The sequence below is a fragment of the Macaca mulatta genome, chromosome 6, assembly GCF_049350105.2.
Source record: "Macaca mulatta isolate MMU2019108-1 chromosome 6, T2T-MMU8v2.0, whole genome shotgun sequence".
Taxonomy (NCBI): domain Eukaryota; kingdom Metazoa; phylum Chordata; class Mammalia; order Primates; family Cercopithecidae; genus Macaca; species Macaca mulatta.
The window spans coordinates 85,372,868-85,400,822 of NC_133411.1; the positions used below are offsets into that span (position 1 = coordinate 85,372,868).

Sequence of the window (27,955 nt, forward strand, 5' to 3'; positions counted from 1 at the left end):
AAATATGATTTTTGTGGATAATCCAACTTTAAATTGCTGACCTACACAGGAAGTTAGAGAAAGCTTCCATTAGCTGAGGTTAAAATAATGTGCAAAATGAACATCCAATTCTCTCTCTTTCCCCAGGGTGATACAAACGGTGAGAACCAACTATAAAGCTTTATTATGAAGCCAGATCATGAAAATTTAAAGAAGATTGGAACTCGTGTTATTTAATATAGGGCAAATGGGGGCGGGGAGTCACAGGAAGAGCTTGATTCATTTGAATTCATATATAGGATAAATTCATGATAACAAGTCATAACAAACCAAAGTTCACTATAGTTAAAACATGCAGAGTTGGTCCTTGAACGATACCACTTTAAGCTGCAGAGGTCCACTTATATGTGGATTTTTTTTCAACTGAACACAAATAGAAAATACAGTATTCGTGGGCTTTGAAACTCATGCATATGGAGGGGATGACTTTTTGTATATATGGGTTGGTGGTCCTTGAGAAAACCCAGATTTTGATATATGTGGGGGTTCTGGAACCAATCCCCCACATACACAGAGGGATGACTGTATATCTAAGAAAGAATTCTATAACAGCAACAGTTCTTTGTTTTGTTTTGTTTTTTGCTATCTTTTAAAAAGGAGACTTGCAATCATAGAATAATGACGACAAAGGGTGCTTTTTAGAGTTCTTGTCTACATTGGAATCAATAACTATACTGAAAAAGTTTTATGCCTTATTGTGTGGAGAAGCACTTCAACAAGAGTCAGTGACCAAACGCGTTATACGGTGTGATTTATGGAATGCCAGCAGATCTGAAATTATTTCCTCACCTACTGTCATAGAATCTGAATCTTTACCATTAGAGATACATTTACAGCTTGAAGGTCTTAATCTTCCTGAGTCTCCTATTCAATAATTTTCTTTCAATTATTTATTCAACTGTTCTTAAGCACCTGATGAATATTAGATACTGTGTTATGCAGGGGGTATTCAGAGCTTCAGAGAACATGATCTTGGGCCCAGTCCTGAAATTATTACGTCTCTTCAATGTATTAACAGGAAACAATGTTTAAGAGGAAAATGTTTTTCCTCAATGTTTTAACAGAAAAAAAGAACAATTTGAGATTATTGGAAACATAGCAGAACATGACACATAATAGCATATCAATTAGCAATACAAATTTTGAAATATGAGTCATGGTTGGTTCTGTGTGTTCTAGGGTGTAAAAATCACAAAAGTTTTATAAATCTAAAACAAAGAATATCTAATATGTGGAGGCAGAAATGCAAACAAATAGAAGCCTCAATAGAGGTATGGACAGTGGGGGCCCAAGGAAGAAAATGACCCAGTTCCGCCTGGGATGGGAGAGTGGGGATCGGGGCAGCATTCTTTGAGCTGAGTTTTGAAAGATGAATAGGTTTCATAACAACTACCTACTGTACAGCCTTTCCCAAAAGTGTCTGTATTTACATTATAATTTGATCTACACAGAAACACCCCACAGATGCTGGGTTTGGAGTCTAAGAGCAGCGCGTTAACTCAGTCAAAGACAGGCAATCAACAAACTGGTTAAGAACCAAGATCTCAAGAGGCCTAGCCCTGTTCGTTTTGCCTACTCTGAACAGCCTTAACGGAGCCACTTAAATCAATATCTGCTACACCTGAGGGGATGTGGTGGCCGCTGGCCATGACCAGCTGGGGGTGCTGGCTGAGAGCTATTGGGGCAGAGCTAGGCGAGGAATGAGATGTGCTGGAAGGGGAGACTAACTCTACCTTTGTCAAATTCACATTTTACCAAAGGCTGAGAAGGAACATCAGGTATTAGCCAACCATGAGGGAAATAGGAAAGGTTGGGGGTGAGTGGGCGAAAACTTTCTCTAGAAAAAAAATTAGAGTAGTAAATTCAGTTTAAAAAATAATAAAATATTAATAAGTAACATTTACAATTTCTTATGCCCTTGCTATGTGTCACATACTAAAATGATGGCTTCACATTCACAAGCTCATTTAATCCTCATGACAACCCTTTAAGATGGATATTTTAATCCCCAGTTTATGAAAGACTAAACTGAGGCTTAGTTACATGACAAGATAAACCTGCACCTTTAGATTTTATCCATATTTTTTAAAATGCCTGTACCTGGAGTCTATCATTAGAAAACACAGATGATATAAATACTGTAAATAAAGAATGTTTCTTTTAAATTTCTTTTAGGTGACCAGAACCTATTTTGAATGACATTTATTACAAAGTAATATTTGTGCACTATGTAAAAGTATCTGAAAACATTCTGAATGTTAATACTAATGCAATTTGATATCTGCATTTGTATATCCCTAAATTAGGAACTGGGTCTTTTCAGTAATTTCATCCTCAGACATGAAATAAAACATAGTCTAACAAAAACAACAAAAATCTCACTGAAAGTAAGGAACACTTATTTTCTTTTTTGTTTTTCTTTTTCTTTTCTTTTTTTTTTTTTTTTGAGATGGAATCTCTCTCTATCACCCAGTGGTGATACTTGCAGTAGTTACAATCTTGGCTCACTGCAACCTCCATCTCCTGGGTTCAAGCAACTCTCTTGCCTTGGCCTCCTGAGTAGCTGGGACCAGGCACACACCACCATGCCTTGCTAATTTTTGTATTTTGGGTAAAGATGGGGTTTTGCCATGTTGGCCAGGCTGGTCTTGAATTCCTGACCTCAGATAATCTGCTTACCTCAACCTCCCAAAGTGCTGGGATTACAGGTGTGAGCCACCTCACCCAGCTGGAACACTTTCAATAAGTGCTATAAGTACAGGCAGGAGGCTGCACCTGCCCATTGGCACAATCCCCCTGTCTCAAACCAACAAGGCTCCTGACTTAGGAAGATTTTCAGTTAAGTGACAGCATTTCATTTTCATTTTACTTGGCTTTGCTCCCAAGATTATATATTTTACTGTACTATATAATTATTAATTATAAATGAGATGAAAATGTGTCTGAAGGTTAATGCTGTAATTAAAATTGGTGCTTTTAGGATGACCCAAGAACAGAAATATATTTCTTTAATAAGTCATTGCCAAATTAACTATATAAATAGCTATTAATATCTTTGAAAAATGTATAAATTTCTGGAGCACTGAGACTATAGCCTAAAAATAGTCTTGGCTTGTGTTTTTAAAATTTATTAATTTTAAATAGCAATATGAGTCATTAAAACAGCCACCTGTAATACATACTAAATATAATATCTACCTATATAAAAACATTAAGTAGATTTTAAGTGAAATATAATTACTCATCTCTCATTAGCTCTATTATAAGAACCATATTACCTAAAAGCACATGTAAATGAAAGAAAATCAGTATATTTTTGGTCCTGATTCTTAGGGCAATGGAGAGCTCTCAGATATGTAGTTAAAGTCAAATTTGACAGCAGCATGGTAGGCAGGGTCTGATATGGAGAGTCAGGGTAGTGGGCTATAAGACACTGGGGAGAGATTATGAAAATACAGTCTTGGACCTTTTCTTTTCCATCTATATGAAGCCAAAAACCCATCAGAAAATCCAAAGAAGTCATCAATTTTTTTATTGATTTTGTATCCACCAAAATCTACTCATCTTTCAAAACTCAACTCAAGCAACTTCTCTATACAATTGGTGATGATGGAATGCTGTCCCCAGCCCTACTCTGCCACCCCAGGGAAAATTGGGTCATATTCTTCCTTGGGCTCCCACTGTCCATACCTCTATCATAGCTTCTGTTTGTTTGAATTTCTGCCTCCACATGTTATTCTTTGTTTTAAATTTATAAAACTTTTATGATTTTTACACCTTCATAGAAAGTTCTAGAGACATAAGGGAATCAGTGTAACATCCTCTGTCCCAGTAAAGCTTCCTTCAAAATTAGGCACAGCACTGGTTGTGGAATCAGTCTCCTGTGTCTTATAGGCGTGGAAGGGCTGCAGAGACTCTGGTCATCAGCTACTGTAAGTGGCAGAGTGAAGATGGAAATCCAGATGACAGGCTGCGCCACTATCCCTCAATACTTTCCTGAAAAGCTTCTCATTTAGAATGGGTTTTGGATCATCATTTAAAGCAATCCAGGTGGGAATCCTGTTCCAAAGCCTGTGGCCATCACTCACCTACAGTCTATGTCAATCTGAACTTTCTTTACTCAGTTGTGCAGTACCCTGTGCACCTGTGCCACTGTATATGCCTCAGGAAACTTATAATAAAGCCATAAACTGGATTCATTCATTTGAGGGAATGAATTCATTTAACATCCCCAACCCCCATAATAGACAAATTACAGCATTATTCATTTCATATTTACAGAATTAGAATCACAGGAGTCTTAAAGCAAGCAGAAAACTTAGTCCAAACTCATTTTCCATATGAGAAAACTAAAGCCCTACAAAATTATGGGTCTTGCCAGCAGTGACAAAGTGAGTTAGCACCAAACCTGAAACCCAGGCTTCTCGACTCTTGGTTCCTTTTCCACTATTCAGAACTTCTTAACATTCCACATAAGTTCACAGTAACCACAATTTCAACATCTCCTTGATAGCAAAACATTAAATTATTAGTTTAGCAACTAAAGTTGGTTATTATTGGCTGAAAAGTGAATATTCCCTGTATCAGTCTGCTCTTGCATTGCTATAAAGAAATACCTGAGACTGGGTAATATATAAAGAAAAGAGATTTAATTGGCTCATAGTTCTGCAGGCTATACAGGAAGCATGATGCTGGCATCTGCTTGGCTTCTGGGGAGGCCTTAGCAAGCAAAGTTAGAATCATGGTGGAAGGCAAGGGGGGAGCAGTACTTCACATGGCCGGAGAAGGAGCAAGAGATAGAGTGCAGAAAGATGTTACTCACTTTTATGTGACCAGATCTCATGAGAACTCACTATTGTGAGGACAGTACCAAGGGGGATTGTGCTAAACCAGTCATGAGAAATTTTCCCCCATGATCCAATCACCTCTCATCAGGCCCCACCTCCAACATTGGGGATTACAATTCAACATGAGATTTGGTGGGGAAACAGATACAAACCATATCATTACACCTCTAACCCCAAAATCTCACATCCTTCTCATGTTGCAAACTATAATCATGCCTTCCCAGAGTTCCCCAAAGTCTTAGCTCATTTCAGCATTAACTCAAAAGTCCGAAGCCCAAAGTCTCATCTGAGACAAGGCTAGCCCCTTCTGCCTATAAGCCTGTAAAATAAAAAACAAGTTAGTTACCTCTAATACACAATGGGGATACAAGCACTGGGTAAACATTCCCATTCCAAAAAGGAAACATCGGCCAAAAGAAAGGAGCTATAAGCTCCACAGAAGTTGGAAACCCACCAAGGTAGTCATTAAATCTTAAGGCTCCCAAATAATCTCCTTTTACTCTATATCGTACACCCAGGGCACACTGGTGTGCCCAAAAGCTTTGGGCAGTTATGCTTCTGTGGCTTTGCAGGGTTCAGCCCCCACAGCTGCTCTCATGGGCTGGTATTGAATGTCTGCAGCTTTGGCAGGCTGAGGGTGCAAGCTGCTGGTGGATCTACCATTCTAGGGTCTAGATGATGGTGGCTCTCTTCTCACAGCTCCACTAGGCAGTGCCCCAGTGGGGACTGTATGTAGGGGCTCCAACCCCACATTTCCCCTCCACACTGTCTTAGGTAGACGTTCTCCATGAGGGCTCCACCCTTGCAGCAGGCTTCTACTTGGACATCCAGGCATTTCCATACACCCTCTGAAATTTAGGTGGAGGCTCCCAAGCCTCAATTCATGCACTCTGTGCACCCACAGGCTTAATATCATGTGGAAGCTGCCAAGGCTTATGGCTTGCACCCTCTGGAGCAGCAGCCCAAGCTTTACTAGGGCCCATTTGAGTCACAGCTAGAGCTGGAGCAGCTGGGATGCAGGGAGCAGTGTCCCAATGCCATGCAGGGGAGTGGGGCCCTTGGCCTGGCCCACAAAACATTCATTCCTCCTAGGCCTCTGGGCCTGTGATGATAGGGGTTGCTGTGAAGGTCTCTGAAATGCCTTTGAGACCTTTTCCCCCAGTGTTTTGGTTATCAGCACTTGGCTCCTTTTTACTTATGCAAATGTCTGCAGCCTGCTTGAATCACTCCCCACAAAATGGGCTTTTCTTTTCTACCACATGGTAGAAAAGGTTGCACATTTTCCAAACTTTTACACTCTGCTTCCCCTTTAAATATAAGTTCCAACTTCAGATCATTTCTTTGTTCACACACATGAGCACTGGCTGTCAGAAGTAGCCAGGCCACATCTTGAACGCTTTGCTGCTTAGAAATTTCTTCCACTAGATACTCTAAATCATCATTCTCAGTTTCTAAGATCCACAGATTCCCTAGGGCAGGAGCACAATGCAGCCATGTTCTTTGCTAAGGCATAATAAAGTGACCTTTATTCCCATTCCCAATATTCTTCATTTCTATCTGAGACCTCCTTAGGTTGGCCATCTCTGTCCATATCACTATCAGCATTTAGGTCACAACAATTCAACACATCTCTAGGGAATTTCAAAACTTCCCTAATCTTCCTATCTTCTTCTGAGCCCTCCACACCCTTCTAACCTCTGCCCATTACCCAGCTCCAAAGCTGCTTCCACATTTTCAGATATCTTTATAGCAATATCCCACTCCTCTGTACCATTTTTCTGTATTAGTTTGTTCTCTCACTGCTATAAAGAAATGCCTGAGACTGGGTAATTTATAAAGAAAATAGATTTAATTGGCTCACAGTTCTGTAGACTGTACAGGAAGCATGATGTGGGCATCTGCTTGGCTTCTGGGGAGGTCTCAGGGAACTTACAATCATGGTGGAAGGCAAAGGGGGAGCTGGCATGTCTTACATGGCAGGAGCAGGAGCAAGAGACAGGAGGGAGGTGCTACATACTTTCAAACAACTAGATCTCATGAGAACTCACTCACTTTTGTGAGGACAGTACCAAGGGGGATGGTGCTAAATCATTCATTAGAAACCACCCCCATGATCCAATCACTTCCCACCAGGCTCCACCTCCAACAATGGGGATTACAATTTGACATGAGATTTGGTGCAGACACAGATCCAAATCATATCACTCCCATATACAGGTAGTTTTCATTCTCTGCCCTTAGCAACTTAAAAGAAAGCACTCATATAGCATTTTTCTAACCAAAATTACTGACCAGTTAAAGTTCCTTCTCAAAAGTCTTTAATATTACTAGAATAGGAACCCTATTCAAATAGAAACCTGGGAAAATAACTAAAATATAGTTCCTAAGCCAGGCAAGTAATCAGGCTAATTAGCATTCAAATCAAACTAGATTTTCAAAACTAAAGCCCCCATTACATGTCTTTAATATTAAATCTTACTAGATTAGATGTTAAAGAGAACACTTATTTTTCAGTTTTATAATGTAATGATTAAAAAGAAAACTGTGAAATGAATCTGTGGCTTTATCAGTTTTATGTTTAACTGCTTTGGCCAACAACTACAATATAGAGTTTTCATAATAGATTTCATCTCTCTAGAGTAGAGTGAAGAACAATTGCCCATTTGGTATTTTAAGTATAGCACTTAAGCCTAAATGCAAAGTAAATAATAATCAAAGGAAATTTTAAAAGCATGAAGAAATGAGGCCTCAATAGGGACCCAAGATCTTCCTTACTGAGATCTTAAAAAAAGAAAAAGGATTTCATTTATAGTTCCTTTTCTCTAAATGACTTACTTAGATTCAATTCAATAAGATGGAAAGGAACTAACACTTAGTGAGGTACCAAATGTTCTTTATCTCATCTAATACTTATGACAAACTTATGGAGTGAACATTTTCTTCATTTTACAGATGAGAAAACTGAAATGCTCATAGATTAAGCAACGCATCTAGTCCAAATCAGTAAATGGCAGAATCACAATTCAAATCCTTCAATAAATATTTACGGAGCCCTCACTAGTGATCAGACACAGGGGTGAGGCTAAGGATTCTTGGCCTCTGTCCTCACAGCATCCACAGTCTAGCTGAGGAGGTGGCCAGGAATATAAGGCATGGTGAGTACCAGGGCAGAGGAAAGTGCAGAGTGCTATAGAAGACGGATTGTCAACACTTACCTGCCTCAATGACCACCTATATCTGAAGGGTCCTAAGCCATACTTCCAGAGCCAAGCTCTCCAAACCCACATGCTCAGATGCCTTCTGGGACTCTCTGCTTGGCTACCCCAGAGTCCTCCAACCCAAGTCCTCCCAACTTTCCACCCACACGCCTCCACCTGTGTTTCCTAGTTAACCAACAGTTCATTAACATCCTCCTCTCCGCCCTTTCACATGTAGTCCCTCATGTGGTATCCACCCTTCCTTCTAAATAGCACTCATTGCTCTTTCTTCTCCATCCTATGACCACTGCTTTAGTTGAAACCTTCGCCTTCTGTCTACTGGATTTATTTGATAATTAGGAGAATGGTCTCTCAGTCACCAGACAAACTCACTTTTGATCTGTTTCCCATCACCAGAGTATCACTCCTTACTCAAAATTCTTGGGTCACTCCCCAGGTTCCCCAGGATACACTCCAAATTCCTTAGCTTGGCATGCGAGGCCCTTCATGATGGCCCAGGACTTTTCAAGCATCATCTTTTGACACTACTTTCAACAACAAAATATTTACTGGGCATCTGCTATGTGCCAGCCCTGAGCTAGGTGTTGGGGATAAAAATAATAAACAAAACATATGTTGTATTGCCAGCACCTGTACTCAGGAAGCTTACATTCTGTTCAAAAGAAAAACACGAAAAATAAACAAAATAATGGCAAGCTCTAAGTGCTGTAAGGAGAATATAGCTGCAAAATTTTAAAAAATTATCCAGTAAAATCCAATGATGTTTTAAAAGTTGATATATCATTACCAAGTGGGTTTTATCCTAAAAATGAAAGGTTGGCATAATGTTCGAAAATTAATAAATGTAATAAATTATATAACAAAGTAAAACAAACAAACAAAATGATTATCTCAGTAGATGCAGAAAATCATTTGCTAAAATCCAATATCTATTCCCGATCTTTTTTAAAAATGTTAAGAGTTAACACTAGGAATAGAAGCAAATGTCTTCAACTTGGTAAAGAACTTCCAGGCAAGAACATAAGGCAAGCCCATCCTGGCCAACATGGTGAAACCCCGTCTCTACTAAAAAAATACAACAACGAAAAAAAAATTAGCTGGGCATGGTGGTGCACACTTGTAGTCCCAGCTACTTGGGAGGCTGAGGCAGGAGAATCACTTGAACCCAGGAGGCGGAGGTTGCAGTGAGCCGAGATCATGCCACTGCACTCCAGCCTGGAGACAGTGCAAGACTCTATCTCAAAAAAAAAAAAAAAAAAAAAAAAAAAAAAAAAAAAAAAAAAAAAGAAAAAGAAAATAATATAAGGAAAGAAAAAGAAATAAAAGATATCCAAATTAGAAAAGACAAAGAAAAGCTTTATTTTTATACAGCATGATTATCCATGTAGAAAATCCGACGGAATCTACAAAAATGCTACTAGAACCACTAAGCAGATTGAGCAAAGTTCCAAAATATAAGATCAGCGTATAAGACCAATTGTATTTCTATATTTTGGCAATAAACAACTGAAAATTGAAATTAAAAATACCATCTACAATAGTATCAAAACATGAAATACTTAAGGATAAATATGTTAAAAGATGTGTAAGACCTGTATACTGAAAACTATAAAACATTCCTGAGATAAATAAAAGATGACTTGAATAAATGTAGAGATAGACCTTGTTCATGAATTGGAATACTTGAATTGACCCATAGATAAAACGCAATTCCAATAAAGTCTAGCAGGTTTTTTGGTACACATTGACAAGCTGATTCTAAAATTAATGAAATTCAAAGGACCTAGAATAGCAAAACAGCTTAAAAAAAAAAAAGAGAACAAAGTTGCAGGGCTATCACAACCTTATTTGAGCAACAGTAATCAAGATAGTGTAGTACTGGCATTTGGAAAGATAAATAGATATGCAGAATACAACAGAGTCTAGAAATAGACCTACAAACTTATGGACAACTGACAAATATATAAAGGCAATGAAATTCAGAATATATAGTCTTTTCAACAAATGGTGCTGAAAGCAATTGGTCATCCAAGTACAAATAAATAAAACTTCAGTCCATACCTCATACCAGATACAAGATCAACTAAAAATGGTTCATAGACCTAAATGTAAAAAGTAAAATAATAAAACTCCTAGAAGAAAACATAGCAGAAAATCTTTATGACTTTGGATTAGGTGAAGATTTCCTAGATATGAACCAAAAGCATGATTCAAAAAAACAATTGATAAGAACTTTTAAAATTCAAAAATTAAAAATGGCTCTTTGAAAGACACCATCAGACAAATGAAAAGTCAAGACATCTGGAAAAAATTTGCAAAGCATGTATCTGCCAAAGAATATAGAAAGCACTTTATAAACTCAATTTAAAAAAATCCTAGGTAAGAGATTTAACCAGACATTTCACAAAAAAAGATATAGAAATGGCAGATAGGCACATCAAAAAATGTCCAACATCATTTGTCATTAAGGAAATAAATTAAAACCATCATGAGACATCACTACATATCTCTTAGAACAGCTAAAGTTAAAAAGACTGACCATGGAAAGTATTTGACAAGAATATAGAGGAGCTGGAGCTCACATACTGCTGGTAGGATTGTAAAATATAAAATGGCACACAGCTTGGCAAAACAGTTTCTTACAAAGTTACCATACACTTGCCATTTTATTCAGTCATTTCACTACTAGGTATTTACCCAAGGAAAAAGAAAGCCTATGTTGAAACAAATACTTGTACACCAGCGTTCATAGTGCCAGCTGACTTTTGATCAACTCAGGTTTGAATTGCATGGGTCCACTTATATGTGCATTTTTTTCAACCAAGCAGATCAAAAATACAGTATTTACAGGATGCAAAACCCAACTTTTTCTATAGGCAGGTTCCACAGACAAACTGCAGAGCTTGAAGAAAATTTTGGTACCCTTGGGCAGTCATAGAACCAATCCCCCAGGTACACCAAGAGACTACTGGAGTTTTATTTGTAATAGCCCTAAACTGGAAACATCCCAAATATTTATCAACGAGTGAGTATATAAACAAATTGTAGTATATCCATACGATGGAATACTACTTCCTATAAAAGGGAATGAATTATTATTATTATTATTATTGAGGCAGAGCTTTGCTCAGTTGCCCTGGCTGGAGCGCAGTGGCACAAACACGACTCACTGCAGCCTTGATCTCCCAGGCTCAAGCAGTCCTCCTTCCTCAGCCTCTTAAGTAGCTAGGACTACTGGCATGCGTCACCATGCCCAGCTAGTTTTCTGTGGAGACGGAAGTCTCACTATGTTGCCCAGGCTGGTTTCAAACCTGGGTCGAGGTGATCCTTCCACCACCTCCACCTCCCAAAGTGGGATTACAGGTATGAGATGCTACTTGGAATGATTGATTAATAAACTTAACAACACGAATGACTCTCAAGTTATGCCGAGGGAAAGACTTCACACACAAAAAAGCATATACTCTATGATTCCAGTTTTATAGATTGTGCATTTATTCTAAAAATTGCAAAATAATCTATAGTCTCAGACATAAATTGTTGCCTGGGGGGTAGGTGAGGCTGTGGGGAGGGTGATGGGTAGGGATCACAAAGGGGCATGAACACCCTGGGGATGAGGGATAGGTTTACTATCTTCACTGTGGTGACGATTTCACTGCTGTATCATGTATTAAAACTTATCAAATTGCTTACTTTAAATATGTCATTTATTGCATGTTCAAATACACTGTTAAAATAATAAGAAAACTAAAAGCAATCTTAAAAATTACTTCAATTCATTCCTAGACCTGGGCTTCCATGGATATCCCAATTTGAAAGCAGTCAGCTAAACGTCACATTTCAGCTTTTAGGGTAGAAACAAAGTACTGTTTCATAACAGAAATGGGATATATATGAAAATAATGATTCAATGGCTTTAGTTTAATGTATCCTGACAGGTGTTTCAGGAATGATCAGCTACACTTCCACTAGGTTTTACTTCTTTCCTTGTCCTTTCCTTCTCTTCCTCTCCCCTCCTTTCTCCTCTCCTTCGCCTTCTCACTCAGCAGTCAAAATGGGTAAGAGAACAAGGATAGCTTAATTCAGATGACACAATTATGTGGCTCATAAAGATAACATGACACCAATGTCTTCAACCACTGTGCTAGGAGGCATTCCATAGGATTTTAGACTTGCAAAAGTAGCCTTCTTTTACAGATTAAAAATCTTAGGCATTAAAATCAAGTTAAATGGCTTTCCTGGGCCACACAGCTAGAATTTGGTGACTTAAAAAAAAAATTCACTTACTACCCAGTTCTAAAAGCAAAAACAAAGATGTGGGGCAGAATAAGAACCTGTAGCCTAGCCAGAATAGGCTCTAGATCTATCAATTTACTTCCATTCCACCACAGTTCTATAGGACTATCCTCTGACCAATCCACCTGTTTTTCTACTTTCCTATGTACTGTCAAGACTGTAGTTGATATGAAGTTAAAAGAACTAAAACAGTGGTTCTCAATATTCACTGCATTAAAAAAAAATCACCTGTGGAGCTTTAAAAAGGAATCATGGACCCTACACCTAGAGTAAATCTAATTGATTTGGGGTAGGTCCGTGTTCTTAAATAAACTGCATTGAAACTACTTGGAGGGCTTATTAGAATAGATTGTTGGGCCAGGTGCGATGACTCACACCTGTAATCCTAGCACTTTGGGAGGCTGAGGCAGGTGGATCACCTGAGATCAGGAGTGCAAACCAGCCTGGCCAACATGGTGAAACCCCGTCTCTACTAAAAATACAAAACTTAACTGGGCATGGTGGCAGGCGCCTGTAATAACTCCCTCTCAATAAAAATAGATAGATAGATTAGATAGATAGATAGATAGATAGATAGATAGATAGATAGATAGATAGATAGATAGATAGATAGATAGTTGGGCTCCACCCTGGCAGTTTCTGATTTTGGGGGTCTGGGATGGTACCCAACAATTTGAATTTTCTAGCAGGTCCCCAGGTGACAGTGATGCTGCTGGTCTGTGGACCACACCTTGAGAAATACTTGGTTAGTTTTTAGTTCTTTTAGTTCAGGTAATTTTTAGTTCTTCAGGATAATATGTTCAGCCAGTTGAAAATCTTTGGTTGAAAACAGTAATTCTCCATCTCTGGAGAATCACCTGGGAATTAAAAACAACAACTGATGCCTGAGTCCCTACAAGGGATTCCTTTTCAGTTCATCTTGGGTGTAGCCTAGGCCTTGGGATTTTAAACAGCAATATATTATTTAAAAGAATCAAACCCCAGATGATTCTAATGTCCAGTCAGGGCTAAGTATCACTGAAAATTTTCTGCCTCCTCAATATATTACCATTTACCTCAAATTTCCCAAAGAGAATTGGATACTTTGACCACTATATTAACAATTTCTTTCTAACTTGTTGTCTATTAACAATGGTTTCATTCCACTTTGATTTTTTCTTTGTTTTTTTTAACACTGATGTTTTAATAATAGCTAATATTTACTGAATACCTGGGGTGTAGAAGGCTTGGTGCTGAGTGTTTTACCTCTTTACCAGGTGTTTCGGGTTGTTTTGTTTTTGGTTACTGAACAGTTATGCTTGAAATCTTTCCTCAGAAAGAGACCCTGCATTTTCTAGAATCAACATTGTCTTACAACTTTTGGTTAATAGAGATCACATTTTATTCTGTTTCTACTGGTTAGAAGCTCTAGACAGGGTGAGAGGGGAAGGAGAGAGAAAAAGGGAAAGAGAGGGAGAAGGAGAGAAAGAGAGAGGGAGAAACATATTATAGAAAACAAGTTCTTCTGACCTGCTTCAACACTTTACGCTTAATACTTGAGTCTCTGTGAATCTTCATGGAAGTTCTTCAGAAATAGACAAAAATTCAGTATTTCCACAAGGAAAATTCCAGGAATACCTATGACTCCATCCAAAGGCAGCTGATTTTCCTTTTGCTCTTGATTAATGCATTTCTTCCATTTCCAGCTAAAAAAAAGGCCACTGATTTTCCCCCCAAAAGTTACTTCCTTTGAAACATACCAAAAATACCATTGAGAACAATGATATGAGTTGTTTCAGGTGAAGGGTTTTTAGTTAAGAAGATTTTAAAAGTACAGATTCAATTACTTTTACCGCAGCTTTGGTCAAGGCTTCCTGGCAGGGCTCTATGGAGCACTTCCCACAAGGTGGCAGTGTTGTACGTGGCTGGAGAGCCCTCTGCTTGTGGAAGGGTTATCTTCACGGCTAAGAACATATCCCTACAGCTTTAGTTCCTGAAATACCATTTGTTTCCAGCTTCATGAGATCTGAGAGCTATCAGGAGTATATCTTTAACATTTAGACCTATGGTTTAGCAAAGTGTCTAATCAGCAGTACTTAATAAATGTCTTCTAGATGAATGGATGAATGAATGACACGTGTATCAACTTCACATAAACCAACACCAGCGGAAGGAGGCTGGGACAACTCCAAGAGGGAAGGAAGCAAGGGCCATGCACTGTCTCCCTTTGTGATGAAAGAGTTCTTCAGTACTCCATTGTTCTTTCCCTGCTTTCTTGCAGGTTTTGACAAGAACACAATTCACCCTAATAAGGCCTGATGGCCCATCTGCTCACCCAGCCATTTTCCTCCTTAAAATGGGCAAAGCAGCTATTCTGACCCTATCATAAAACACAAAATTAGTTACAGCAAAAACATGTGGGGGAAGTGTCCATTAATAAAAGGTAACCCATACAAATAATATATGTTGCCAGAGGGAGAAATTCCTGGGCAGTCTTTCAAGTCTGATAAGCCCACTGTGGAAAAGGACTTTGTGGGGGGAAAGTGGTGGGTGGGAAAGCTCCACGATGAGGTCAGAGGGTGGCGTTCGACCTGAGCTAAAGCAATGGCCTCCCCCAGGTCACTTTCCCTCTCTGTGCTTCAGTTTCCCCACTTCAGATGGGGGAGGGGAGTACCAGCTGATCCCCCGGGACTGATCTAGCTCTGACATAGTCTGCTTCTACCTTTTCTTCACATCATGGCTTAAACGATCATTGTGTAAATGCCTAAGGGTAAACCAGAAAATTCTATATGTTTGCTTTGAAGGGAAAGAAGTAGCTGATTTCAAACAATTGTAAAATGCCAAGGTTTTTGCTGTGTTTGTTTTGGTATCAAACATAAATATCTCTCTGTATTAGCTGTTGCTTCTGTTCTCCTATAGCATCGATTTTCTGAAGAAATATAGGCTTACAGTATTTAAAATGTTATATGAAGCCAGTTTGGGTAACATTTTAGTTTTTAGGCACAGGACTTGAATGGTCAAGCTACAAAGCTTAGTTTGTAATTTTAATAAGTTTTCCAGGAATCTGTTTCATAATATAGACTGCTACGAAAACCACCAAAGTTGATCTAATCTATTCACCTTTCTTGGAGATTAGCAAGCATCATTATGAGTAGGTTAATACCAACTAGCCACTTGAATTGACATAACTGAAAAAGACTGGCTCAGTTGGGGGCCAGGTCCTTGGGATACAAGGACTTTTACCCTATAAAATCATTAGGAATTAACTTTGTGGCACTTGAATGGGAAACAACAATTCAGAAATTATAAAAACATGCCAGAAATCAAAACTAGTATCTGTCAAACAACTAACTTCATTCTGAGATGAGTTTTGGTTATTTGGCCATATAACTTAACTAACAAATACACAATCCACCCCTGCTAATAATCGTAAAAGATTTTTGAAAATCCCATTTCAATACCAGGGGATTATTTATCTATGCCTTATCCCTAAACAATAATATCTGAACACTGAAGCAAAAGAATCAGTTATCTATCTACCTATTTGTGACCAACAACAGAAATTTAGCACTTTCAAGAGTCGGGCCATTTTTAACCTTATTTGAAATAGCTAAAGTACGGCTTCTGCTATCAGAGGGAGCAATCTGCTGCTAGGGTCTGCCCAAATTCCAAGCACCTGCTTTCTCTGGTCTGGAGGCAGATGGTACATCATAAAAATAAAAGCCATGGGGAGAATGTACAGAAAGATATTCCCTTTAAAACCCTTTAGGAGGCTCTTTTTCCTAAAATCTCATACTATAAGTACATGTTTTATGTTAATATTATAGCTGAGAATTTGGGAACTGACGCAGGGTCATGAAAAAGGTTTCCTTGGCCTGATTGAGTCATATACATGTATTCACGTATTTCCACAGGATGGGAAATCAGTCTTTAGCTTATAACCACCTAGGGCAGGACGTTTTATTTTTGGAGTTCTAACAATTGTCCTAAACAGTAGCCGCTGCTGCCCTTGTTCTTCAATACTACCACTCACCACAGCTCTATTAAGTTCTTTTGTTATCATTCTTAGGCACTGCTCAATGGAGTAACCTCATTTATATTTTTAAGACTTGTACATATGAGGTTGGCTTTAATAAATTGGCCTCGTGATATGCTTTTCCACCGTAATTATTTAGAGTAATGCTTCTCAAACCTTAGATGCATGAGAATTCCCTGCAGGGGCTGTTAAAACAGATTTGTTGGCCTGACTCCCAGAGATTCTGATTTAGTAGTTCTAGGGTGGGACCTGAGAATTAGCATTTCTAACAAGCTCCCAGTGAGGCTGATGCTGTTAGTCTGAAGGCTACATTTTAAGAACCACTGATGTAGGAGTTCCCTTTGGAATGTCTTATCAGTTATGATTCTTTGGGCTTGTATTAGTTTCTTGTTTATATTCAGATGTTGCAGTTACACACAAAGATGCTTGACAAGCAGATGGACAGATCTGCTGAAGCGAGGCTGCTCCACGCTGTGAGTATCCAGAAGGATCAATGAATGCAGTATGTTTGATCAGCTAATGTGCAATTTCCCGAGTCACCAGGAGTTACTGTAAAATACACAACATGGCGCACTTCCAACATGAATGTCTACTAGAATCTGACAGGTAATCATCTTATCCTTACTAATTTTTCTCTTAGAATTTAGATTTAGCCCTTAAAGATGCTGGACTCTGCTATCTTAAATCTGCAAGCACACTCCAATAGTTTGAACTAAGCAAATGTTGACAAAAGAGTAATATGACACAATTGAGCAATGCTAGTATTTATGTTCACCTTGTTTCTCCTATAACCCATACTTGGTTAAAGTTTAAAGCATGGCTCTGTCACAAAATAGCATCGTAATGTTAAGATTTACTTCAAGTACCCTTTGGAATGTAAACATACCTTATTTAACTTCACAAAATATTCCAGTCCAGCTTCCAAAGGATTTGTATCACAGTTCATCTAAAAAGGAAACACACATTTTAAATCTTAGATGAGTGCAAATCATTTCGGTAACATCACTTTCATATTTGTTTTTAGGAGGAAGAACACTTTTTGATTTTTCAACACAGATTCTAAAGAAAGGCAAACTATAGACTGGTTTTGAAAATAATTTTTTAACCCAAAATTCAATGTAGCCTTTCAGCAAAACTGGTCATTTGAATATAACAAATATAGAAACTAAAATTCACTGTGTTTCCACAGCTCTCTCATTTTAATAAACATCTGAGGGAATGCACGCGATGTTCCTTCTAGAAACAAGATTTTCACATGTTTTTATGTAATAATTTTACATAACTACGTTTTGAAAAGTTATTAAGCAATTTACTTATCTTACAATTAACCAAGAATCAGGGTAAGGCGGAGGGAAAGCAGATGGTAGGAAGGTGGCTGATAAGAGTTCAGGAGAGGAGAAAGGAAAAAGCAGTTTGAATTTCTATCTCTTCAAATGTGGCCAAGTCACTGTGATAGCTACCAAGTCAGGGCTAACGGCAGTATTTGGTAATAGACCTGAATTTAATGGTTTTGTTTCTTTCTTTGTTTTGTTGTTCTCTTTGCAGTGAGAGAACTAGTCTAAACCCCCTAAAAGTAGTCAAACTTTTAAAGCAACACAGCACCTACATAAACCAAATGAAGGAATGCTTGTTTTACATGACATAAAACGTTGCCTCATATTTCTTAATCAATTTGAGCTATTCTAAAATTATTTTTATCTGTTCAAAATTTCAGAATTTCTTCAAAGAAAAATAAAAATAAAAATGAAGCACACAGGATTGCAGTACCAACACTAGAGGGCGCTGTGGCACTGCTGGGAAACTGGAGGGACTAGGGAAGAAAAGCTCTCCAAAGGAGGTCGCAGGGAGAGGAAATCTGAAAAAATAAAAGGCAGGAGGGTGGAGAAATGTCTGACTCTCAAAGGGCTGCTCCCGCTGCTTCATTACCCGGAGAGTGTGGGGACAGCGCTGTCCTCCGTTTCTGTCCTGCGCCTATCCTCACCTCAGTCCCCAGTTGTAGCTAGAGAATCCCCTAATAGGGGACCTCTCACAGAGACCTTGCCCACTTGCTTCTGCGTATTCTAAATGCCCCCGGGGTTCCTGCCTGGGCTTTGAAACACACTCTCCCCTCCAATCAAATGCACTTTATTATGTGCTTGGCACTTCCTAGACTCTCTCTACTATCTATGATAATTCTGTAGCATAAAAAAATCCATTTCTTAGAAAAGCAAACAGAAGTTCTGGAGGGTTAGGCCAGATAGCTGGTGCGTGGTGGGGGAAAAATTCAAACCCAAGAGTCCCCACTCTGAGTCCATCTTTTACCACTATCCCTTATCTTACCTTTCAGGCCTAAAACCTCAGTGTCTTCCAAAGAAACAGCTAGTACATCTGAAATAGTGAATGGGTCCAGAGATAGCCTGCCACATTGGAAATAATGCAGGAGAACAGAGTTTAAATCACAGGTTGGCCGCTTACTAGGTAATCTGGACCAAGTGGTTCTCTAAGTCTCAGTGTTATTATGTGTAAAATAGAGGTAATGGAGAGTTGAGAAGAAAAATGAAATCATGCATATGAAAATATGTAAATGGTTAAAGCACTACACAAATAGAAACTTTTTTTTTTTTTGAAACGGAGTCTCACTCTGTCACCCAGACTGGAGTGCAGTGACGCAATCTCAGCTCACTGCAACTTCTGCCTCCTGGAGTCAAGCAATTCTCCTGCCTCAGCCTCCCGAGCAGCTGGGACCACAGGTGTGCACCACCACACCCGGCTAATTTTTGTGTTTTTAGTACAGATGGGGTTTCACTGTATTGGCCAGGCTAGTCTCGAACTCCTGGCCTTGTGATCCTCTCACCTCGGCCTCCCAAAGTGCTGGGATTACAGGTGTGAGCCACCGCGCCCAGTCGTACAAATAGAAACTCTTAATAACCATTATTAATGGTGGAGGAAGGCTGGACCACCACATTCTGGACCATCACTCCTGCCCCTCGGAAAGGAGTGTTAATTCACCAAAAGGTACAAGATAAGAAGAAAATGAAGACGGGCAAAATGACAGAGGAGGAGAGACTTTGAAAAGTGTTACTCTAATGCCACGAGGCAGGCAGGCTCCCCACAGTCCAAGACAGATTGTCTAGGGCTCTCAGCCAGCTAGGATGAATTAAGGCAGAATAAACATGATGTCAGAATTCCACTGAAGTTTCACTTGAGAAATTAAGGAGAAAAACCTCTTTCCCTAATGAAATAAAGTTATCTAATGATACGTAATTTCTCTTACAGCCAAAACCAACATTATTGCAGTTCAAACCAGTCCTTATATAAAAATGAGATAAATAAACATAAAATATTAATAAAGATGCTAGCATTTCAAACCTCTGACCCCCAGGCTCTGAAGGCTTTCTCCAGGCGTAAGGCATTCATGGCATAGGTTCCAAAATTGTCGATTTCCTCCTCCTGGCCTGCATTCATGATAGCGTCATACAGCGCCACAGAATCTTCTCTTCTGTGGTAGAGCTCCCAACCCAGCTCACCTGAAATAAACCCACAGGTGCCGCAGCACAGCAAGAATAATGATCACTAGATCTAATGTGCATTAGCTAGAACACATAAAAGCAGGAGAAATTCCACTTAAGCAACATAGGCATTGTCAGTCTCTAAAAAGACCAGCTCACAAAAAGTTACAAGACCCCACTGCAAAGAAACCCACCATATCACAGATGCATTCGTGCTGATCATGACCCCCATGTAGGTGGTGGTATGCAGGACACCTCTTGTCATGACACAGAAAGACTGTAATGCAGGAATTATTCTCCACCCTGGACCCCAGCTTTCTAATGAGGCTTGACTGTTTTCCGGGACAATGACGTTAGGTGAATAGTTAGCATGGCACAGTTTATCAAGGCAACGAGTTCAAGGTTTAAACCAACCCCTTGCCCAAAAATCATAAGCTTAAAAATATAGTCAATTAAGAATTATTCAAGTTATCCTCATAGTGAGAAAGCCATACTCTCGGACTTCTCCCCCTCCCACTTCTTCCCTAGTCATTTCATTCACCAGTAGAGCTGTGGGCAAAAATCAAAAGAAATGAAATTTAACCCAAAAAATCCTGCTTATTTTTCTTGTTCTTGTTTCATTTTTGTCTTATTTTGTTGTTGTTGTTGAGACAGGGTCTCACTATGTTGCCCAGGCTGGTCCTGAACTCCTGGGACAATCAATCAGTCCTCCCACTATGGCCTCCCAAAGTGCTGGGATTACAGGTATGAGCCACTGCATCCAGCCCTGCTCATTTTTTATTCTAGAATTTGCCAAGGTTGGGTGGAAGAAGGGCAGGGAAAAGGTATAGCAGCAGCCCAGGGAAGAGCCATGGTCTTCAATCTGTGTTCTCATTTCCCAAGGTGGAAGGCTCATGGTAAGGTGTTTTTATGGGATACCACAGAATAGGAGCAACATATAATTGAATGAATGCTTGGGCATGCAGTACTCCTGTGAGAGACAAGGAGTTCTAGAAAAACTTAGAAGGGAGCCCAGAGCACCACTGGGGAACTGAAGAGCATTCATTCATCTCTGTATCAAATACCTACCATGTGCAAGGTTAGGTGCTAGATGAAGACTTCTCAGTGAACTTACAGTCTGGAACGAAAGACGGATTGTTGGCAATGCTCTAGGAGAGGTACCTGATACCTTCAAAATGGTCTCTATGGGAGATTCTAGCTCCAGGAGACCATCTTGAATGTTTGCAGATAGAGTTGGCTGGCCTGACTATTTCAGCCAATCCTCTTCCCACTTTTTTTTTTTTTTTTTTTTTTTGAGATGGAGTTTCACTCTTGTTGCCCAGGCTGGAGTGCAGTGGCGCCATCTTGGTTCATACAACCTCCACCTCCTGAGTTCAAGCAATTCTCCTGCCTCAGCCTCCAGAGTAGCTGGGATTACAGGCATGCGCCACCACGCGCAGCTAATTTTGTGTGTTTTTAGTAGAGGCGGGGTTTCCCCATGTTGGTCAGGCTGGTCTTGAACTCCTGACTGCAGGTGATCCGCCCGCCTCAGCCTCCCAAAGTGCTGCAATTACAGGTGTGAGCCACAGCACCCAGCCCCCACTTTTTTATCTGTCCTTCCAGATGGTAGGCAGCTATGGGACTGGAGCAACAACTAGAAATCTGTGGAACCACTTTTAAGATGAGGAGTGAATAGACAGACTTGACATAAGAGTTGGGCAGAACAAAAACCTTCCTCCAAAGTCGCATGGACAAACGTGAGTGTGAGTGTGCACATGTGTACACGCCCACACATTTGTGGTGACATGACCTTTTAATTTTAAAATTTAAATTGACCTTTTAAATTTCAGAGACTTACTCCAGGTTATTTTCCAATCTTACCAGTATAAGATATCCTAATAGCAGTGACAGGAATGTTGGAAACCTTTAAGGACTTGGTTTGAAGAAACTTGAAAACGTCATCACTGAGATCTTCAGAGGTCAGTTTCTGAAGGACCTTTCTTGCCTGTGGCCCAGCAACTCCAAGGACTCCAAGCTCATCGGTTATGTTTTTAATTTCAACATCATATCCGCCTTTGACTGCTTCTTCTTCAATCCATCTGTGTTTCAGTCATGAACATGGTGTTAAATATTGCTTGAATAATGTACCTCGGTAACAAATTATTTCTCTGAAGACATGCTTTGTGTCTAGAGTTATCAGAAAGTCCCCAGAGTGTCATTTCATGAAATCACACTGATGTTTAAAGTTGAGGAAACTGAGCCCCTGAGATGTTAAGTGATTCTCTTTAAATCACCCACTTATAAATTTGGGGGGTAATTTTTCACAGTACAGAAGGATCCTTCAATTTAATGAGCTCTGCTGCACAATTCTTTTAAATAGTGACACAGCCCTTTTGCATTTAAACTAATGATTCGGCCTTCAAAAATTAATTTAAACCCAAATTTTCTCTAATACCTGTACACAGGAGTATACTCATGTTGCTAAGGGATAATCATGTGCCTGCCACAGGACACGTAATTGCTCTGACAAACACAAGGAAAAGACAGAAACTCTAGTTTCAATTTATATGGCTTGATGAGTTATTGGGACCCAGCTACAGGGCTGGTTTCTAATTTATTGAGCAGTCCTTGAGCTGTCTAACTATATCACAAAATGTTCATCTGGATTTACACAAAGCTAAGCTATTAAGATGGCCCGAGTACTTCTTGGATTGGAGCATATAATTTGCATCACTTTACAACTAAGGCGAGAATCTGTCAGAGTAAGACATTTATTAAACAATAATATTCCAAATGTTTTCGGAATATTAGACTAAAGACTTTATAGTAGAATAAAGATTCATGTAAACGTTGGACTTGGCAGGTCAGCAACTTAGATCTAGCTGTGGGCCAGAAAGCACAAAGCATCACAAAGGACAAAGATAATTTAGGAAGGCAGCTTACAGAAGTGGACCGAATGTGGACATCAGAATCAAAAAGCTCGGGTGAGTAAGTTCCCTTAATTCAAACCTCGGTTTCCTTATCTGACCATGGGAATCATATAAACCTTGCAATATATTAAGAGAATTTATTAAGGTAATGTCTAAAAAAGGTTCTGGCACATTGATGATGCCTAATAAATGGAAATAATATTATTAGAACCAGTAACCTATGGATGAATTACCTTTGGGAGGGGCAGAGGCCCTCACTTCTAATATTTTTGTATAAAAAACATAAAGTTTATTTGAAACCATTAGGTTTAAGAAGAAATAAAGTTGTACTTTCGAGTACTGGTAAAAAGAAAAACTCAATGTAAGATTGAGTCAATATATAATGTGTACAAAATTTTCTTACTAGGTGTGCACTTACCTAAGATCGTGAAGTTCTGATCCAGAGCCAGTAATTAAAAGAAACTCCCCAGGAGATTGGTGAGAAACAGTCAACTCAGCATACACTCGACCTTTGGGTGTTAACATGTGACTTATATTTGTAAAACCCACCTACATAAAAAAATTTTAAATTACCTTAGGATGAACTAAAATCGCATACATCCTTTTAACACCTATTTAAATAACAACATGGGTGTTAAGAATGAAAACTATCTGACTCTTACCATTCGTATCAATTGTATGAATTATCTGTAAACCTAAACCCAACAGTACCTTGAAGTTCTCCATTTAAACAATCATTTAAAATTCTTTGTCATTTAAAAGTTATTCTTCATTTAACTGCAGAATTCAATTTTAAGTTACCATCAAAACAATTAAGCAAAGTCATAAGGTCCTTGGATGAGAATTCACTCAACAAAAATTTAAATTTGAAAATTAGCTTGTAGGCCAGGTGTGGTGGCTCATGCCTGTAATCCCAGCACTTTGGGAGGCTGAGGTGGGTGGATCACCTGAGGTCAGGAGTTCAAGACCAGCCTGGCCAACATGTAGTGAAACCCTGTCTCTACTAAAAAAATACAAAAATTAACTGGGCCTGGTGGTGCATGCCTGTAGTCCCAGCTACTTGGGAAGCTGAGGGAGGAGAATCGCTTGAACCTGGGAGGAGGAGGAGGTTACAGAGAGCCAAGATCACACCACTGCATTCCAGCCTGGGTGACAGAGCAAGACTCTGTCTCTCAAAAAGAAAGAAAATTAGCTTGTATACTTTTGGTCAGTTGAAGAGTTCTAGTGTTCTTCCAGAAATCATTAGGTGAACTAAAATAACATGTGGGTTTGGTCGGGGGGCGGGGGAAATGAGAGGATGAAGAATTAAATAGGTCAGAATCCTGGACCTTGTATCCCTACAAGGCTATTTACCTTTGGAATGACATTTGCAAAGAGATGGTCCAGTAGTCTAATGGAATCTTGGCCTTTGATATTAAACTTGCCAAACGGTGATAGGTCAGTTACCCCTACTCTTTGCATAACCTGTTTATACTCTGAGCCCACAGGCTCAAACCAGTTTGTGCGACGAAAACTTGGCCTGAAACACAACATTTAGTGTCATAAAACAACTGCCGTTCATTTTTCAAATTACAGAATAGGGTATTTTAATAAGCCCTACTCATCTAGAAAATCCTATGGGCAGCGGGGAGTGGGACTCTGGGAGGCGGGACCATGCAACCTGAAATTCTGTTCTGCAAATCATTCATGTATGTTGGAATCTAATCTTTTAAAGTTACTCATTTATCCCTTTGACCCATTTCACAGTGAGTAAAGTGCTGATTAACTGGAAAATAAGATACAATTCATGGGCTCTCAGATCTGGAAGAGAGTTTAGAAGTCAACCAGTCTGATGGTTTTCAATCCTAGATGCATATTAGAATCATCTGGAGAGCTTTTTAAAATGGGCCTAATTATATCAGTGTCTGGGTTGGGGGGCGGGGTGGAGCTATCTGGTTCAGTGCTTCTCAAACATTAATGGGAATACAAATCACTTGCACTTGTTAAAGTCCACATTCTGAAGCAGCAGGTATGGTGTGGGACCCCACAGTCTGCATTCTCCCAGGCTCCCAGGAGATGCCTATGCTGTTGGTCCACACCTGGGGTACACAAGGATCTGGTCCCAAATCTTCATTTTTCAGAGAAAAGGCACAAAATGATTTCCAAGGCCTTTGCATTAGTTAATGACAGAGCCAGACCTGGAACAAAGGTCTCTTGACTCATTACTAAAGTTCTTTTCTGCTTTACGAAGTGGACTTCTAATGTGGTGTTTTAACTTCAGAGCAGGATGCCGTGTCTGTAACATGAATTATCAGTAGTTTAATTATTAAATGGTAGAAGAAACTTAGGCCAGATCCAATCAGCAGTAAGTGAAGAGTAGAAGTGATATATTAGAGTCATTTAGGAAAAACCAAATCAGTATTTGGCCACTAGATAATCTAGATTGGCTGCCTGTAGAGCCCAAATTCATTCATCAACAATGGGTTCTCTGCTATACTTTGTACCAATTAGATCTAGTCTTAAAATAGCAAAACCTATTGTAAAAAGCAAAATGACGGCTCAAAAATAAGGATAACATAACTTCCAAATTTGCACCTTGTTTTCCCTTGGTCTGTGGATTCTCTTGAAGAAAAAATATATAATCGCTATTAATCCAAAGTACAACAATGGCAGGTAGCACTTTACCAGAACTCAGAGAACTGTTTTAGTGGCATACTTTATGTTTTCGCTTAACCTGGAATGCTATGCAAGTGATCTTTTCCCCTAATTTATCAACTGTGCATATAATTTGCATGGCTCAGTGCACACACTCTAGAATGCAGTTGCTTTGAGCAATTTCAGGATGAACAGAAAATCCCAAACCACATTTTGTGGTTATACACAATGTGATTCCATGAAGCATCCTAAAATACAGCAAACCTTTAGGAGCCAACTGAAGCCATGTGGGAATTTGGAGGGGGGTTGGAAGGTTCCTCTGAGCTTCTGGTAAATGCCAAGAGGCTTCGCCAAGGCCGGCTATAGGACGCGCAGGGCCACATAAGTCCTAGATGTGGGCCAGTGTCCTGTGGGCTAGACTAATGCCACCACTGCCAGAGAGTAATTTTTGTAGGACAAGGCTCAGTGCTCCTTGGAATAGGGTGGAGAAATGGAGTGTAAGGGGGAATCAGCACTTTTTGCTGTCCCATTATTTCATCCCTCAGTCAGAACCACAGGCAGGTAAAGTCCTTCTCCCACCTGTATTGAGTGTCCTGGCCCAGTTTGTAGAACCAGTGTGGCTGCTCCCAGCCAGCATGGAACCCCATGGAACACTTAGACTCCAGCCTTTGGTAGAGCCCACTGACTCGTTGAGTGGGTCTCCCAGCAAACCGTTCTTCTTTAGGGTAACCAACTGAAAAAGGAAAATTGGTACTATAAATCACATATAGCCAAAACAAGATACTTTGATGGGATTCCAAGTATGGAAATACAGTACTTAAAATCCAGATGCATAAACATACATACATACATACATATATACATACATATGAATGATTTATGCAGAAAACAGAGCTGTCATTTATATGACTCATCAAAGAGTAAAGTAAAAATATATTTAAAATTTAAAACTAGCGAGGCATTCCACATGTTAAATATATACATCCATATACATTCCTTGTTATGTTTTAGGGGCACAATGCATTTTGGAGTCCCTAACTACTGCCATCCCAGTGAATAGAATAAAGACCATCTAAAGTCAGAGATGCTACAATTCAATTCTGTCAACACTTTGTAGACAACAGTACATTTGTACCTTACCAATATTGTTGAATCCATATGATTCTCTTGCTTTGGCCTCAGTGTACTGGGTGGTTGTCCATTTGCCATAGCGATTTGGATCCAATTCTATCAGATCAAAAGGAGGTTCTCCATGCAGGATCCAGTCACTGAGATATTTCCCTACCCCACCAGCGTGGATTATGCCATATCTTTCAAATACAGGGATAGAAAACCCATTACTAACACATGTAGTTTTCAAATGAAACATGCTCAAAATATTTTACAGGGCTTCAAAGTTGGACTGTTCTGCACTAATCAGAACACCCAAGTAACATAATTTCTACGGAACAATTTTTTCCCTAAAAGTGACATGTTTAGGCATCCAAATTAAATGTGCCTGACTTGATAGCTAGTTTATTTACAGTTTCAAGAGATGTACACCTGCAAAATAGCTCCTTATTGGGCAGGGCACAGTAGCTCACACCTATAATCTCAGCACTTTGGAAGGATCGTTTGAGACTAGGAGTTTGAGACCAGCCTGGCCAACAAAGTGAGAACTCATCTCTACAAAAAAAATTTAAAAATTATCTGGGCATGGTGGCACAAGACTGTGGTTCCAGGTACACGGGTGGCTGAGGCAGGAGGATAACTTGAGCCTAGGAGGTAGATGCTGCAGTGAGCCATGTTCACACCACTGCACTCCAGCCTGGGTAATGAAGTGAGACCCTCTCTCAAAAAACAAAACAAAACAAAAAAACCACCAACAACAAACAAAATAGCTCTTTATGGGGAAAAGGCTCGATGATCCTTGACTAGTAACTAATAAGAATTTTGCTTTAGGAAAACTAAGGGTTGAAGCCAGGATGCAAACGGGCACGTGTCTGGTATCCTAACAGCCCTCCTGAGGTATGATTATCCTGACTGGTAGGAAACACGGTGGGAGAAACGCGTGTACTGTGGTGTCCCATCCATCTCTTCTCAGACTCAAGTTAGTTCTGACCTCCTTAGACAATGATCTCTGTGCAAGGAACTTGAGCCATTGTCTTAGAAACATTCAAGCAAAGAGGCCCTCACCTGAGGACTTGTGGAAAGAGGTAGAAAGGAACACTGTCTCTTGTATTTTGCAACTAATAGGCCACTTGATGGGGAAGATGGGCTTGTTTTCTATTTTCCTAAGATGATACTTTAAAATCAAGAGCATGATGTAGAAAATAAAGGGGTTTTGACATCAGAAAAGGGATCGGTTTTACATTGGCCATGTATAGTTCTACCCACTCACTCTTGTTTAATGAAGGCCTCTACCGTGGGTTCATCTGTGGTTTAAGTCAGGAGCTTTCAAGGAACTGAATGAGCAGAGAGTCAATGGGAGAGAACCAAGAAAAGGGGATACACAAGGAGACATCAAGAC

General features: G+C 39.5%; 1 protein-coding gene across 4 annotated transcripts in view; it reads right to left on the minus strand.

Moving 5' to 3' along the window:
• The window catches only part of DMGDH (dimethylglycine dehydrogenase), a 120,620-nt gene that overhangs the window by 9,549 nt on the left and 83,116 nt on the right, over positions 1 to 27,955 (minus strand). For all 4 annotated transcript variants that reach the window (XM_078004926.1, XM_015140322.3, XM_078004925.1 and 1 more), the window contains 7 exons: positions 26,587 to 26,756; positions 26,026 to 26,179; positions 24,166 to 24,331; positions 23,231 to 23,361; positions 21,764 to 21,981; positions 19,764 to 19,921; positions 17,302 to 17,361 (listed from right to left, as the gene is read on the minus strand). In XM_078004926.1, the coding sequence (XP_077861052.1) occupies positions 17,302 to 17,361; positions 19,764 to 19,921; positions 21,764 to 21,981; positions 23,231 to 23,361; positions 24,166 to 24,331; positions 26,026 to 26,179; positions 26,587 to 26,756 (1,057 nt within the window). The remainder of the gene's footprint in view (positions 1 to 17,301; positions 17,362 to 19,763; positions 19,922 to 21,763; positions 21,982 to 23,230; positions 23,362 to 24,165; positions 24,332 to 26,025; positions 26,180 to 26,586; positions 26,757 to 27,955) is intronic.